Consider the following 16719-nt stretch of genomic DNA (forward strand, 5'->3'; position numbering starts at 1 on the left):
GGAATCAGAGTCAGAGTCCTCAGGCAATTCCCCATCATCCGAGGACGCATCAGTCTGATAGTTGCGCAGTCTGGGATGACATAACAGGGCGTTTAGACGCCTTCTGAGGTTTGTCATTCCGTAGCATAGTTTGAAAGGCTGAAGATGAGGCCGCCAAACTCTGGACCGAACTGGAGAACACATCCACCCATGGTGGTTGACCCGCCTGCGGGAGACCCTGAAAGGGAATGACGGACTGCTGTGTCACTGGAGGAGACTGAATATACATAGGTAACCCCGTATATGGATTAACAGTCTGAGGCCCAGGGGAAGACTGCAATAAAAGCGGTATACCCTGAGAAGGGGGGATGGCTGGTTGGGGTAACCCCATATGGGGGAGAGCAGTCGGGACAGCCAGACGGTACGCGATGGAAGCCGGCACCTGAGAAAACACCACCCAAGGAGGGTCCTGTCCCGAAATTGGGGGGTTAGAAGGACCAGGTAACTGATGGCACCTCCCACACAGTCCATCCTATGATGCATCCCCCTTGTTTACCCCTGCAGCTCTGCGTCTGCAGGAGAGCAGAGAGGGAGCCGCGGAGCGCTCAACTTCCTCGTCAGACATGATACACATATATATATATATCTATCAACACAATAGGGAAGTCCAGTGGCATACTCCAGGCACACCCACGAGCATGCAGCACACAGGTCCACAGATATGGCACCGTGTAGCACACAACTGTATGTGGCCGACCTCACAAATACATTAATATATATAAGTGAGATCCAAGAAAAGCCCTTCCCACACACACCAGCCAGGGCCGTAGGAGAAGGAAAGGGATAGGTAAAGACTGACAGTATTTAGAAATAAAGCACAGACAGTCAGCACTAGCAAAAGTCGCATACAATTCAGAAAGTAATACTCACTGCACCTTGTCACTACAATCAATCTGCCCAGATTCAGTGTCTGGGAGGGCTATAGTGCTGTGTACACTGTCCTAGCAGGGGAGAGGTACACAGGGGGTCCGCACGCTGCCTGAGATATTTGCGCTGCCACTATGAGAAAAGATGGCAGCCGGAGACCGCAGAGGAGGAGTGGGCGAAGGAGGAAGCAGCTCAGCGTTGCCAGACCCGAACGGAAAGGCGTGCTGAGCTGACGGGAGGAGGCGCTAGACAGGGAAGGCTGCCTCCCCTGGCTAGTAATTAGCCCCCGGGATGCCATCTCCCACTGCCGCTGTTATCCCTGGTGATCTAGTGGACCCACGGTGTATGCCTCCATGGAGGGGGAGTCAAGCGGTGACCCGCGTCTTACCTGTTCCCCGGCGATCCGGCAGCAGCCTAGGGATTCCTCCAGAGTCCGGCTATTACAGACTCTGGGGTCCCGCTGCGATCCCCAGATCTGTACTGGCGTAGCACGCCGGCGGGGTGTAGGAGCGGCAGCTTGGACGTCCAATGGACAGTCCGACGCTGCCGCTCTAAAGAGTCAGTTAAAAAATAAATAAAATTAAAAATACTCTTAAAATAAACCTAGAAGCAGCTAAGCAGCCCCCCTGCGCTAAGGGTGACCCAACTCCGGCCAGGCATCAACTAAAACTGAGGTGCCTGTGGCTCAGGGTCGGGGTATAGAGGAGGATGGACCCAGTGCATCCTGGGAGCAGCTAAAGCTTTAACTGCGTGGTGCCCGTGGAGCCAGATCCAGCTATACCCCAAGGTCAACCCTGTGGACCCCCTATGGACCCTGAAGTAGAAACAAATCTATCACTATTGCAGTCACTGTCACTGAAGATGCATTCAAAGGTGTGAAAAACCAGGGTTTGTTGGTGATGATTTTCATTGCACCGTATACATGAAAGTGTTACCGCTGGTAATAGTCCTTTTCCGTCACTCTGCAAACCTTGCAAAGGCATCTCTGGAGCACAGCGTGTAAGCGCACAGCCTACATGCACCGGGCATACCGTCCAGGCTTACCGATGCAGGAATAGAGGATTTTGTGATGGGCTTTTAATGTGAGGCAAAGAGCTGTAGTCATGGGACACTTATCTTATATGCATTCTGCTTCATTTAAAATGCGTTGTTCACCTTCAGACAGCAATTTAATTGTAAATGTCCTCTAATTTTTTACTGTAATATTTGATTATTATTTATTTTTTTGCTAGCTTTCTTCTGTGCTTTTCAGCAATTATTTTATATCATCAGGTAAAGCTGTATAGGGCATAAATCAGCTCTCTGAATAGAAGTGGTGCATAACTTTGTCATAACCCATGGCAAGGAAAACAAACAATTCTGCCTGATGATTGCAAAACATGACTGAGAAGCTCAGAAAGAAGCCACATAGACAAGGCAATACATTTAGTAATAGTTACTGGGGGGCGTGGAATTTCACAGGAACTTCTAAAAGGAACAATTTGCACGTCTTTGCCCCCCCCCCCCAAAAAAATCCTTAAATGAGGATTTATACCCCCCCTTTGTGGATTGTATTGGGGGGTGCTCTATACTGCATTCACGCGCATCCCCACTGTTAGCTTTGGAGGGCCAGCAACTGTGAGCACCGGTGGGGAACAGTAACTCTTGAGCAGCAGAGGTACTGGCTATGGATCCCTCCATTGCTCTAGATGGGGTGAAAGCGCATAGTTAATAGATACCAGGCACCCAGCTCTAGCCAAGGGCACCTACCACACAGCACAGTGCCGCCCTGTGTGCCCACTGCTGTCCCTACCACAGTTCAGCAGCTGCTGCTGCTGCCTGCAAGCAGGTAATCCCCAAAGAGCCGCCCACCCTTGCTGGCTGGCTGTAATTCCCCCCTAAGAATAGAAAGCTGTTGAGACTGTATTGATGACTCAGATTTTTTAATTCAGTTGTAAAAAGGAAAAAAAAAAAAAAAATCACCAGCAGATCATTGAGGAGAGTGGAAGGATTCCACCGTGCCGGTGACTCACTCTCCAGCCTTGCGAGTCACCTCCGATCACGCTGTCTTACCGACATGGAGGGCGCATGGATTAGTCACCACTATGAATTTTTCAACAGAAAAAGGATTCTCCCCTATAAATAAGGATGAGGTCCAGCCTCTGACTCACCTCTCCAGCATTCTGGGCAGCACCAGACGTGTCATCTGCAGGGGACAAAAACAGAGGACAGCCATGAGACAGGAGCACAGCGGGATGCACCGGTCTCCAAACTTACCAGACACGCCGGACCCCATGGAAAGGGTTTAGAGACGTAGCGCAGTTATTCGCCGATCAGATGTCTCCCGTTTACACGCTCCTCCATTAAAGTAGCTGCTGTGTATTAAAGGGGAACGCCAGCTTCTAAAATAAGGGCCTCATTAACAAGCGATATCCTGTTACCACTCGTTACTAATCTTAATAGTGCTATAACCAAACAGCTCCTGTCATTTTTTAAACACATGACAATTAGGAGCTGATTGGTTGGAGCACCATTTAAGATTAGTAATGAGTGATAACGAGAATAACATTTGTTGATAAATGAGGCCCTAAAGGTGCCTACACACTAGACAACTCGCCATGTCATCTACGTTTTCCCTTGAACTCCCCCGGCACTCCCGGACAAACGGCATCTCGCATAAACTGTGCAATCTGAAAAACGACCTGACCAACGACCTTAATCTCGTTAACGAGATTGCCAGATCTTACTGCATCACGACAAACGACCCACTGGACCGCAAATCGGCATCATTATCGTTAGTGGACACTGCGCAATTTGTCGTTTCCGATGCATCGGAATCGGCCAAAATCGTGCAAAATATCGTCTAGCGTGTACGCACCTTAAGTCTCCTAGGAGATACGATCTACAAAATGGTATTCGGTCACTTGGTCGACAGTTACCATTACGACATCACAGTGTCGACATGCTCAGAATATCGACATATTCTCAATGTCGACATTCTCGGCATGCAGACAGTTAGGGTTAGGCGCTAGGGATTAGGAGGAATATACTCACCGGAATGTCGCTCAGTCGCACGTTTGCGCTGGAAACAGCTGGTCACAGAGACGCCACTGCTGCCAGGACCAGGTAAGCGATCGCTGGCCTACCATGGATGTTGAGTCGACATTCTATCCTGTTGACATTTTGACCATGTCGACCTAACATACCAACACCCTCTACAGATCTGGGGTGTAGATGCTTCAATGGTGCGCAATTCACAGATTTGCACTTATCCACGGTCATCTCGAAGGACTAAAGGCTTGATTCAGACCCGGACGCTATGCTGCGCTCGCAATGAGCGATTTTCCGCAATCTGCGCATGCGTATGAGTCACAATGCGCGTACCCGAACCAGTCATTGCGATGGGAAAGTGCTCGCCCGTAGCCCGCAGTCGGGCCGCTATTTTGAGTGACAGATAGTGCCGTTTTTGGGTGGTAACAGGGGAAGGTGCTTGTAAACTGGGGTGTGGATGTGCGAACGCAAACGTGCCCGACCGTCAGAACGGCGTTTAATGGGTGTGCATAATTAGCAAAGTAGCGTCATTACACATGTGACTGGGTTGTATTTTAGCCTGAACTGCTCGCAATGTTGTGGTGGGAAAAGGCTACCACAAGCGCTGCGAGCAGCTCCGATGGCTCTCGATGTTCCCGATTAATCCTACAACTGCCGGAGATGACGTGTGTTGCGAGTGGCAAAGGGGCGTCTTTATACAGGTGCGAGCGTATATTGTGGCCACTCACTTATTGAGCGGCTTTACGCGATGCAGTGAGAGCACATGATTTAAATAGCCGGCCCCTTTTAGCCAGCGAGCGGCCGCAAATAGCGTCCGGGTCTGAATCAGGCCCTAAATCCGGCATATACTAAAGGATGAGTTCCCCTTTCATACAACAATGAATGTGAAGCTTAAAAAGCACACTTTCAACCCCCCCCCCCCCCCCAGAAGTAATATATTGACATTTACTATTCAGCCCTTCGGCACAGAGTCTAGTAAGAGGTCACCACTTACTGGATGGGAATAACACTCACTGCACCTTTACACACTAACACGTACGTTCTATGTAGGCGAAAACAGAAATGTTGAATTCCCTGCACAAAATAACCCTTGTTCTCCCCCCCCTCACTTTGTTTAGAACGTACACCATGAATATAGCGTATTCTCTTCCGCGTAAACCTACAGAGAAAAAACAGTAACCCCCCAAAAAATAAAAATAAAAAGTGGCGAAACAAAATAAATGCCGTGCTTTCCTTCCGAGCGGGGTTGGAGAAAGGGAGAGGCAGCCTGGGAACAGTGCTGGAGCCAGACGATGGGAGGGAAGTGGGTGAGAGGCACTGAGTGGGCGGCAGTAGTGTGTGGGTGAGTGCTTGCTGCATAGGCGTCTATTTCAGACATTCCCCTGAACAACACCAGCTAACAAAGATGTCGTCATTAAGAAAAAAATAAGGGGAGGGGGGGGGGATGAGAAGAGATACTCACGATGCGCTCAATCAAATAAGCCAAACCGCAAAAAAACGAAAAAAATAATAGGAGAAAATGTCACGTTAAAAACCTATTAAAGAAAAACAAAAACAAAACTGTTTTCTGGAGAAATTCAGACAGTTTGGATTGAAGGACGGAGTGGTGGGAAAACACCGGATAAAGACAGATGGTTTTGAGACGCAAAATAGAAAAAGGAAAAGGGAAACAAAAACAAACAAAACGCAGATGCTCTCTCAAGTCGAGCCAGGGAAGCATTCAGTCTGCTACTCCGAAAGGTTTGGCAAGAATCCTGGTGCATTTGGCAACTAGGGGGTGGGAGGGGCGGGGAGGGGACACAGCGTAAAGATTTCCAGCAACTCTGTATTCCCAGCTGATTGCAAGCTCTTAGGAGCAAAGCCTTCCCTCTAACATTTATAGTGTGCTATAGTGATGTCACCTGTAGAGCACGTGGACATTTAGCATTTCCCGCACTACTTCCAAACGTTCTCTCACATAATTAAAGGACTTTATGCTACAAATAGAGAAATCAAATTGGGGCGGAAAATCTCGGTCCCAAGTGCAATATTTCATGTAGGAGAGGAGCCACCCACCGCGCGGGCTAAATCCGATTCAGGAGAACGCAGCCGCCGTCTCAGGAACATAACTAGAGCCCGATGGATGGAGAGAGGCAGCATTCTCATGAACGGCAGATCGTATTCACGTACGGACCGCCGCACACGACCAACCCTTTCCTACAGGCAACTAAAAACAGTCTAATCCCTCAGCAAGTCACTAGGACTTACCTACACCCACGGTAGGTGCACCTAAGCCAGCATGCCTTTCCCATCTGCCAGTAGCGGTCATATCGAGGGTATTCTTTTATATTAGTATGTATAAAAGAAAAGAGCTTGCAATCTAAAATAATATTATCAGAGCAGACAGAGGACAGGAGCCTCATTGGCGATTCCCAGAGGTTCCCCTCACGTTGTACTTACCTTACACACCGACACAATGTTAATGTTTATCAGCTTATCCAGAGTCTAGAGGTGAGGGGGAGAAAAACATAATAGTTAGCGAAAAAGAGAAGAGAACACGATACTGGATAAGGCTCCAGCTACCAAGATCTCAAACTGAACAATTGTATCTGTTCAAACAAAATTTACATGTGTTCTTTCCAAACAAAATATTGCTGTGTGACTGGATCATATAGCCCACCAAGAACCTTTACTATCTGGCTGGACTAATATACACAACGTAGCCCTTTATCCTCATGTATCACTCTCCTATTACCCTATACAGAGCAGATCCCTCCTGACTGTCTGGAGGTAATTTACATGTTCTGCTGGCAGCTTTTTTTTTTTTTAAGACGCCCGACAGAGCAATTCAATTGTTGCTCTGTCAGGGCGCGATAGCCGCCGGCATTTCTGCACGCACTCAGGAGAGTGCGAGCAGAAATTTGTCTGAAACACCCCGGTTAGGGCGAGCTAACCGCAGATAGCGCGCCCTAACCAGAAATTAAGACTGGTTTAGCCGTTTTACACGGCTAAACCTCGTCTCATAGTCTTCGAAGAGGGCGATAATTAATGAGCGCCCAGAACAATTGAATAGCAAACTGGGCGCTCATTAATTATCACGCCCAAAAACACATTTGAATGGCCCCCTCTGTCTCTTATTACCCAGTCTGGTTTTATTATTGTTCCCAAATGTAAAGGTAAGTAACTGTTGTTAAATATTATAAATAAAAGGTGCGTACATACGGTGCAATAAAAATGCACGATATGAAAATTAACGATATCGACCATAACGTTATTGTTCATATCGTTCATTTTTTTGTGCCCAACGATCAGCGATGCATGGGCACGTATGGTCGAAAACGATATCGACCATCGCCCGTGCATGCAGGCCAACCTGGTTGATATCGACCAGGTTACATAGGGACCCACGAATGTCGATCGCGGGTTGCTGGTCAGTCGTTGGTGGGTTGGTGGTGTACTGGATGGGTGATAACGATCATCCAGCACACTGGGAAGGTGCAGAACGATCAGTCAGCGACATCGTTATTGCTGACTGATCGTACAGTGTGTACGCAGCATAAGGGTTTTTTTCTTTTTTTTTATCTTACACGAAAAACAAAGTGCACATCTATCAAACCAGACTGGTGCCTTTATAAAATCTCATAACCATCAATCCAGCATCTTATGCACAGGACAGAGGAGACGGCCTCAGGAGGATTCTAGCAGTATAGAAGGGACCATCGTTCTCATCAGTGGCCCTGGGTGGCTGTCTTTCTGATCTCAACACTTCCACGTAGACAACAGGTTTAGGGGTCTCTGGGCCTGGTGCAGTACGTTATCTCAACTGCGATTACGACTGCGATTCCGCACGGAACGCAGAGGCAAAAATATGCTAATGATTACCAATGCGCAGCCGCCATAAAGACGCCCATTACTTCTTTCTGACATCCATCCAATGTCGCTCTTCTGTGTAAACATCGGTATCATCGATGTACAACGACCACTCATGAAGCATTTACGGCAGGTCTGACCAGCAGGCAGACACCGCGAGCCTCCTCGCACGCAGTGGGCTCTCAATCTACGTATGCAATCGCAGTGGCTAATTTATGCCCGTCTAAGTATTTCCAAACACTCGCCGCCATTACCCCCCAAACGCTGATAGTCTGTCACTCACTCTATGTTAAATTCCTCCGTGCGTCCATAGTCGCAGGGTGATCGCAGCGCACGTGGAGTGCAGCTTATATGCATGCGTAATAGCAACCAATCGCTCAATCCGCGTCCGTAGGTGCACTTGCGTTTCGTACTGAATCAGGCCCCCTAAGCACCAAGCTACTACCCTGCGATTTTACAGAGCACAGGTGTGATTACGTCCTGGTAACAGGACATACTGCAGACACACATGATTGCTGTACAGCGAATACTCACACTGTCCAGGTCGGGAATGTCAAGGAAATACTCCGGGTATTCATAGGAAACGCCCACGTTGTTTACTGAATAACAAGAGAGAGACGCATTAAATGCCCGTTCACCTATACACCTGAAATAACCGATGTGACAGTCGCACCTATCCTGACAGGACGAATGCAATTGGGTTTATTTTCACTCTACAGCTCTGTAGGTGGCGGAGCACTCGTCCGTCTGCGCAGCCTACCCTGCATGAGCGCTCGCTGCGCACGCTCTGGAACCAATGGAACATGTAAGCAATTGTGCAGATCCGCTGGAATGTAAATGTATCTTACTTTACAACCAGAGAGGCAGAACAGCAGAGTCGAGGGGCGTTATCATGTAGGCAAAGCTCAATAAGATTTTGTGCATCAAGTATAGGGCCGGAGCCCGTACACACTGATCACATAAACTGGGCACAATGTGACTTCTGCATCGCGAGAGGTCTCTAAATTTTCCCATGTACTTACCTTTAAAGTAATTTACACCCATTTTACTTTCAACTCTACATCAGCCCCTAAATGTTCAGCACATACAGGTAACTTCCTACAGGAGCCAATGGGGTTACGTAATGGGGAGCGAGCGCTGCAGATAGAAAGCGCTAACAGCAGGCTGGCAGAGACAATGAATCTCACTTCCTATTACATAACCTCCAAAGTGTCTCCACATAATCCCACCACTAGCTGCCTATATGACCTCAGCGTGCCCTGGTACAGATGTGTCCTCATACATCCAGCCTCAAAATGACACGCAGACCGATTTCCCTGGCATCTGCGAGCCCCAAGGTCCCGTGCTACTCTGCTAGCGTACAACGTTTTTTTTTTTCAGAAAATATGACAAAGTGCGACTAGGACGCACCAGCAGACAGCGCTGAATCTTGTGATATGTGACACCTGTATATCTGTGTGCTCCTGAGTCTGTATATGGGAGACTGCGCTGAATCATGTGATATGTGACACCTGTATATCTGTGTGCTCCTGAGTCTGTATATAGGAGACTGAGCTGAGTAATGTGATATGTGACACCTGTATATCTGTGTGCTCCTGAGTCTGTATATGGGAGACTGCGCTGAATCATGTGATATGTGACACCTGTATATCTGTGTGCTCCTGAGTCTGTATATAGGAGACTGAGCTGAGTAATGTGATATGTGACATCTGTATATCTGTGTGCTCCTGAGTCTGTATATAGGAGACAGCGCTGAATCTTGTGATATGTGACACCTGTATATCTGTGTGCTCCTGAGTCTGTATATGGGAGACTGCGCTGAGTAATGTGATATGTGACACCTGTATATCTGTGTGCTCCTGAGTCTGTATATGGGAGACTGCGCTGAGTAATGTGATATGCGACACCTGTATATCTGTGTGCTCCTGAGTCTGTATATGGGAGACTGCGCTGAGTAATGTGATATGTGACACCTGTATATCTGTGTGCTCCTGAGTCTGTATATGGGAGACTGCGCTGAGTAATGTGATATGTGACACCTGTATATCTGTGTGCTCCTGAGTCTGTATATAGGAGACTGAGCTGAGTAATGTGATATGTGACACCTGTATATCTGTGTGCTCCTGAGTCTGTATATAGGAGACTGAGCTGAGTAATGTGATATGTGACATCTGTATATCTGTGTGCTCCTGAGTCTGTATATAGGAGACTGTGCTGAGTAATGTGATATATGACACCTGTATATCTGTGTGCTCCTGAGTCTGTATATAGGAGACTGTGCTGAGTAATGTGTTATGTGACACCTGTATATCTGTGTGCTCCTGAGTCTGTATATGGGAGACTGCGCTGAGTAATGTGATATGTGACACCTGTATATCTGTGTGCTCCTGAGTCTGTATATGGGAGACTGCGCTGAGTAATGTGATATGTGACACCTGTATATCTGTGTGCTCCTGAGTCTGTATATGGGAGACTGCGCTGAGTAATGTGATATGTGACACCTGTATATCTGTGTGCTCCTGAGTCTGTATATGGGAGACTGCGCTGAGTAATGGGATAGGTGACACCTGAATATCTGTGTGCTCCTGAGTCTGTATATAGGAGACTGCGCTGAGTATTGTGATATGTGACACCTGTATATCTGTGTGCTCCTGAGCCTGTATATGGGAGACTGCGCTGAGTAATGTGATATGTGACACCTGTATATCTGTTTGCTCCTGAGTCTGTATATAGGAGACTGCGCTGAGTAATGTGATATGTGACACCTGTATATCTGTGTGCTCCTGAGTCTGTATATAGGAGACTGTGCTGAGTAATGTGATATGTGACACCTGTATATCTGTGTGCTCCTGAGTCTGTATATGGGAGACTGCGCTGAGTAATGTGATATGTGACACCTGTATATCTGTGTGCTCCTGAGTCTGTATATGGGAGACTGCGCTGAATCATGTGATATGTGACACCTGTATATCTGTGTGCTACTGAGTCTGTATATAGGAGACTGTGCTGAGTAATGTGTTATGTGACACCTGTATATCTGTGTGCTCCTGAGTCTGTATATAGGAGACTGCGCTGAGTAATGCGATATGTGACACCTGTATATCTGCTTGCTCCTGAGTCTGTATATAGGAGACTGCGCTGAGTAATGTGATATGTGACGCTTATATATCTGTGTGCTCCTGAGTCTGTATATGGGAGACTGCGCTGTGTAATGTGATATGTGACACCTGTATATCTGTGTGCTCCTGAGTCTGTATATGGGAGACTGTGCTGAGTAATGTGATATGTGACACCTGTATATCTGTGTGCTCCTGAGTCTGTATATACAAGTCTCGAGTCTGACGTCACCAGGAGCGGCCGGGCCCCGGCAGCGTGCAGCAGCGCACTGGTCTATTTAGATGGAACACTGTTAGGTATTTAAGGTAAGAGTTTTGTACACTTGTTTGATGCCTGATGACGGTTTTTAAAAAAAAAACGAAATGTTGCTTACAAACTACCTGCCTTGAAGATTTTGTTTTGAAGTTCCAGAGCGCCACCAATCTTGTCCTGCTACATGCTCCCATATGGTAGTTAACCTGGGCCCGCTGAGTGCCGGCTCAGTGCTGGATTATATATGGTACATTATAAGGACACATGCAAAAGCCGGACACTAGGTGGCAGCAGCTGCTAAGAAACCGAGAAGCTGTTTTTCCGCAGAATGAAAATAGTTTGTGCCAGATCATGTAAACTCACTGGATGATTCCCCAAAGCCATCTGAACACAAAGTGCAGGAATGCAAAACCCACAGAGAGGGCTCTGGCTCGTGTATGCACCATAATCATGCTTTTGCTAGAGGTCAAATATCCATCCATTTTAGTCATTCCAAGGCAGACCTCTTCTTCCTCCGAAACACCACTGGTAACACCCCAATAATAAATGAATGCTCCCCTTGAAGATAAAAAGGCTTTATGCTCCGTGTAGCGAAAACTTGGTCATCCAGGGGGCCGTGAGCGGTCAAATCTTAAGTTAAAAAAAGTGGGCAAATTACTTTTATAAAGATAAACTTAAATCACAAATGACCAACTTCTTCCACCCAAACACATAATGTGTTTCTTGGCCTGGGGGTCCTAGGGACACTCCGCAACTCAGATACTTGGGGAGAAGAAGGTTAAATATTAATATGAGCTTTGGTGGAAAGCTTATACTTCACGTGACCTCATCAAGAAGAGAATAAGTGTTTCCAAAATTTATATTATATATACAGTCAGGTTCATAAATATTGGGACATTGGCCCTCATTCAGAGCCGTACGCTCTGAGCAGAGCGCACGCTCTGAATGAGGGCCGGCCTCCATGAAAATGGAGCGTCCTCCTGGACGCTCGTATAGCTGTGGGTCACCACCCACAGGCTATACGAGCGTGCATTTTGATGGCCGCGATGGTCTTGACCATCGCGACCATCGAAACTGCGAGCCGGAGCCTGCGGTTGAGGTTTTCAACCGCAAGGCCCGGAGTGATTTTGGCTCTATCAGAGCCAAAATCACTCCCACTGACATCACTAGTGATGTCAGTGGGCCGGCTTCTGACGGGAGGCGTTCCCATGGGAACGCCCCCGTCAGGGAGACACGACCCCGGCACGCCTACCAAAGGGGGCGTGCTGTCAATCAACATCGACAGCACGCCCCCTTTGATCAGACACAACGAGCGAAGGACTTTCCTTCGCTCGTCGCGTCTGGCGCATGCGCACGACGGAGATCCCTCCGTCGTGCGCATGCTCAGTCCAGAACATCAACCCACTTGGGAGCGGACAGCCGCTCGCAAGTGGGTCTGAATCAGGCCCATTGACAGAATTTTCATATTTTGGCCTCTATTCACCACCACAATGGCTTTGAAATGAAACAAACAAGATGTGCTTTAACTGCAGACTTTCAGATTTCATTTGAGGGTAATTACATCCAAATCAGGTGAACGGTGTAGGAATTACAACGGTTTCAATATGTGCCTCCCACTTTTTAAGGGGCCAAAAGTAATGGGACTATCAACTCAAAAGCTATTTCATGGACAGGTGTGGGCTATTCCCTCGTTATTTCATTATCAATTAAGCAGGTAAAAGGTCTGGAGTTGATTCTAGGTGTGACATTTGCATTTGGAATCAGTTGCTGTCGACTCTCAATATGAGATCCAAAGAGCTGTCACTATCAGTGAAGCAAGCCATCATTAGGCTGAGAAATCAAAACAAACCCATCAGAGAGATAGCAAAAACATTAGGTGTGGTCAAATCAACTGCTTGGAACATTCTTAAAAAGATAGAATGCACCGGAGAGCTCAGCAACACCAAAAGACCCAGAAGACCACGGAAAACAACTGTGGTGGATGACAGAAGAATTATTTCCCTGGTGAAGAAAAACCCCTTCACAACAGTTGGCCAAATCAAGAACACTCTCCAGGAGGTAGGTGTATATGTGTCAAAGTCAACAATCAAGAGAAAACTTCACAAGGGTGAAAATAGAGGGTTCACCACAAGATGTAAACCATTGGTGAGCCTCAAAAGCAGGAATACCAGATTAGAGTTTGCCAAACAACATTTAAAAAAAGCCATTACAGTTCTGGAACAACATCCTATGGACAGATGAGACAAAGATCAACTTGTACCAGAGTGATGGGAAGAGAAGAGTATGGAGAAGGAAAGGAACTGCTCATGATTCAAAACATAGCACCTCATCAGTGAAGCATGGTGGTGGTAGTGTCATGGCGTGGACATGTATGGCTGCAAATGGAACTGGTTCCCTTGTATTTATTGATGATGTGACTGCTGACAAAAGCAGCAGAATGAATTCTGAAGTGTTTCGGGCAATATTATATTCTCATATTCAGTCAAGTGCTTCAGAACTCATTGCAAAAAGCAAACCAAAGAGCTTTTTAAGGCTAAAAAGTGGAATGTTATGCAATGGCCAAGTCAATCCCCTGACCTGAATCCGATTGAGCATGCATTTCACTTGATGAAGACAAAACTGAAGGGAAAATGCCCCAAGAACAAGCAGGAATTGAAGACATTTGCAGTAGAGGCCTGGCAGAGCATCACCAGGGATGAAACCCAGCATCTGGTGATGTCTATGTGTTCCAGACTTCAGGCTGTAATTGCCTGCAAAGGATTTGCAACAAAGTATTAACAAGTGAAAGTTAGATTTAGGATTGTTTAGTTTGTCCCATTACTTTTGGCCCCTTAAAAAGTGGGAGGCACATATAGAAACGGTTGTAATTCCTACACCGTTCACCTGATTTGGATGTAATTACCCTCAAATTAAATCTGAAAGTCTGCAGGTAAAGCACATCTTGTTTGTATCATTTCAAAGCCATTGTGGTGGTGAATAGAGGACAAAATATGAAAATTCTGTCAATGTCCCAATATTTATGCACCTGACTGTATATATACACTAATGTGTACAATGAAAAAATGCAGATGCCTTCTAAAACGAAACCGCAAAACACGCGGGCCAGTGACTGCACTAACATCCGGCGGAGGGACTAGGTGCAAATAAAGACCACAACAGGTGTAGGGAAAAAAGTTTCAATATCAAGCATTTTTGTCAGGGTGCCCTGATGGAAATATGACAATGAAATGTTGGTCCTTACATCTGTTGCGGTCTTTGAGCCCAATGGACAGATCGCAATTGCAACTACATAAGCAGGCTGAGCGATGGTTAGCCATTGCGCATACGTTTAAGGCGCACTGCGATTACGCACACAGATAGGAATCCATCGCAGAGTGAGTGACAGGCTGTGAGCGTTTGGGGCATGGTGATGGGGGAGTGGTCAGAGAAACGCAGGCGTGCCTGTACGTTCCAACTGTTGCATGGGTGGTACATACGTAGCTTCTGTACTCACTGCAATTCTGCGACCTGCTGTAATTGTGCGTGAGGGGCCGATGTTACTAATGATGTATACGCAGGACTGCGAGGTGTAACGGATGTGAGATAGCAGCAGGGGGCGCGTCTCTATGCTGGCTGAGCTGTGGCTGATGTTACAGATGTATACACAGGACTGTGAGGTATTACAGATGTGAGATAGCAGTAGTGGGCGTCTCTATGCTGGCTGAGCTGTGGCTGATGTTACCGATATATATATAGGACTGTGAGGTATTACAGATGTGAGATAGCAGTAGTGGGTGTCTCTATGCTGGCTGTGCTGTGGCTGATGTTACAGATGTATACACAGGACTGTGAGGTATTACAGATGTGAGAAAGCAGTAGTGGGGTCTCTATGCTGGCTGAGCTGTGGCTGATGTTACAGATGTATACACAGGACTGTGAGATATTACAGATGTGAGATAGCAGTAGTGGGTGTCTCTATGCTGGCTGTGCTGTGGCTGATGTTACAGATGTATACACAGGACTGTGAGGTATTACAGATGTGAGATAGCAGTAGTGAGCGTCTCTATGCTGGCTGAGCTGTGGCTGATGTTACAGATGTATACACAGGACTGTGAGGTATTACAGATGTGAGATAGCAGCAGTGCGCGTCTCTATGCTGGCTGAGCTGTGGCTGATGTTACAGATGTATACACAGGACTGTGAGGTATTACAGATGTGAGATAGCAGTAGTGGGTGTCTCTATGCTGGCTGAGGTGTGGCTGATGTTACAGATGTATACACAGGACTGTGAGGTGTAACGGATGTGAGAAAGCAGCAGTGGGTGTCTCTATGCTGGCTGTGATGTGGAAGATCTTAGCATATTTTCGCAGCTTCATTGTGTGCGATTACCCAGCTGCAATCGCAATACGAACTGAATTAGACATCCTAACAAAAGCATTCATAGGTCTGCTATCAGTGTGCGATTCCCATTGATAATACCACTGGCACAGCCAAACGGTCACTTACCCAAAACGCCAATCTCCAGACCTTTCAACCCTGCTTCGATGTGGTCATAGATCGCCGCAGGTTTTCCGAAATCGGTTACAATGACTTTGGTCTCCACTTTGAATTTCTCTCCTAGGAACAATAAACAAAAGAGGTTGGCTGATATGAAATGGACGTGAGCAGAGATGATGGAGCGAGACGGTCTGCTTCCGCTCTACTGCAGACAGACGGGGACAGATGTGGTCGGTATATCAGCCGTAGTACTGAACCCACAGGTGACGGTCGGCGTTTGACAGCCGGACACATAGTAAGTACACGGACAGCAATAACATCAGCAGGAATTACAGCGATGGGGTGAGCCTGTAGGCTACCTGCCATCATTGTGCAGACTATCACTTCATTTGGGATTAAAGCCCTGAGTGCTGCATTAGGCGCAGCATGGCTGCCTCACCGTAGCTAAACCATTACATATTAATATTACTTTGTACTAGCATCTCATTTCTTATCAGATTACCCAGTGGGAAAATATATATAGGATAACGTACCCCCCTGCTGTACATTGCATGGACATCAGACTATACTAAGAGGTGCAGGGACCACATGGATGTGATCAGTCGCCGTTATATGGCACGGATGCCCAAGGTGACGTCTGGTAGCAGCAACACTTCACAGTAAGGGGCGCGGGGGAAATGTTATAGCTTCTAATTTGCAAGTGTCCCTGACCAACGCTGAAGTGATGTCATCAGAACAGTATATTACTGTCATGGCTATGAAGCTGCTCATCCAGCGACTGGTCTCCAACAGGCCTTTTGTTATTAGTGTTTAGTCAACAGTGCGTCTAATATATATCGGCCGTTAAAGAGTGCGGAGGCTGCTTCCCCCCAATTCCTAGGTGAAAAATTACAAAGGAACAGAATAAGGATCTACGTGGACAGGACACACCGGTTAAAGGTCTCTATTATCTTCTTGTTTTCGTTATAACCCAATTAAGAAAGATCAAACGAGAAGCCAACAACTTCGACAATAGGTAGCGCACCAAGGCGGGTCGGTCGCCACGTACCATTCATCTATCAAACATACTCTTGGTCTTATCTGAAATCT

The 16719-nt window shown here is 47.0% G+C and overlaps 1 protein-coding gene across 1 annotated transcript in view; it reads right to left on the reverse strand.

Moving 5' to 3' along the window:
• Positions 1 to 16719, reverse strand: part of HSD17B12 (hydroxysteroid 17-beta dehydrogenase 12) — a 98669-nt gene that overhangs the window by 31940 nt on the left and 50010 nt on the right. The window contains exons 4-7 of the mRNA XM_088451812.1: positions 15640 to 15750; positions 8320 to 8384; positions 6376 to 6420; positions 3057 to 3091 (exon numbers count right to left, since the gene is read on the reverse strand). Of these exons, the coding sequence (XP_088307938.1) occupies positions 3057 to 3091; positions 6376 to 6420; positions 8320 to 8384; positions 15640 to 15750 (256 nt within the window). The remainder of the gene's footprint in view (positions 1 to 3056; positions 3092 to 6375; positions 6421 to 8319; positions 8385 to 15639; positions 15751 to 16719) is intronic.

Source organism: Taudactylus pleione, unplaced genomic scaffold (assembly GCF_031769625.1).
Source record: "Taudactylus pleione unplaced genomic scaffold, aTauple2 ptg000027l, whole genome shotgun sequence".
Lineage (NCBI taxonomy): Eukaryota > Metazoa > Chordata > Amphibia > Anura > Myobatrachidae > Taudactylus > Taudactylus pleione.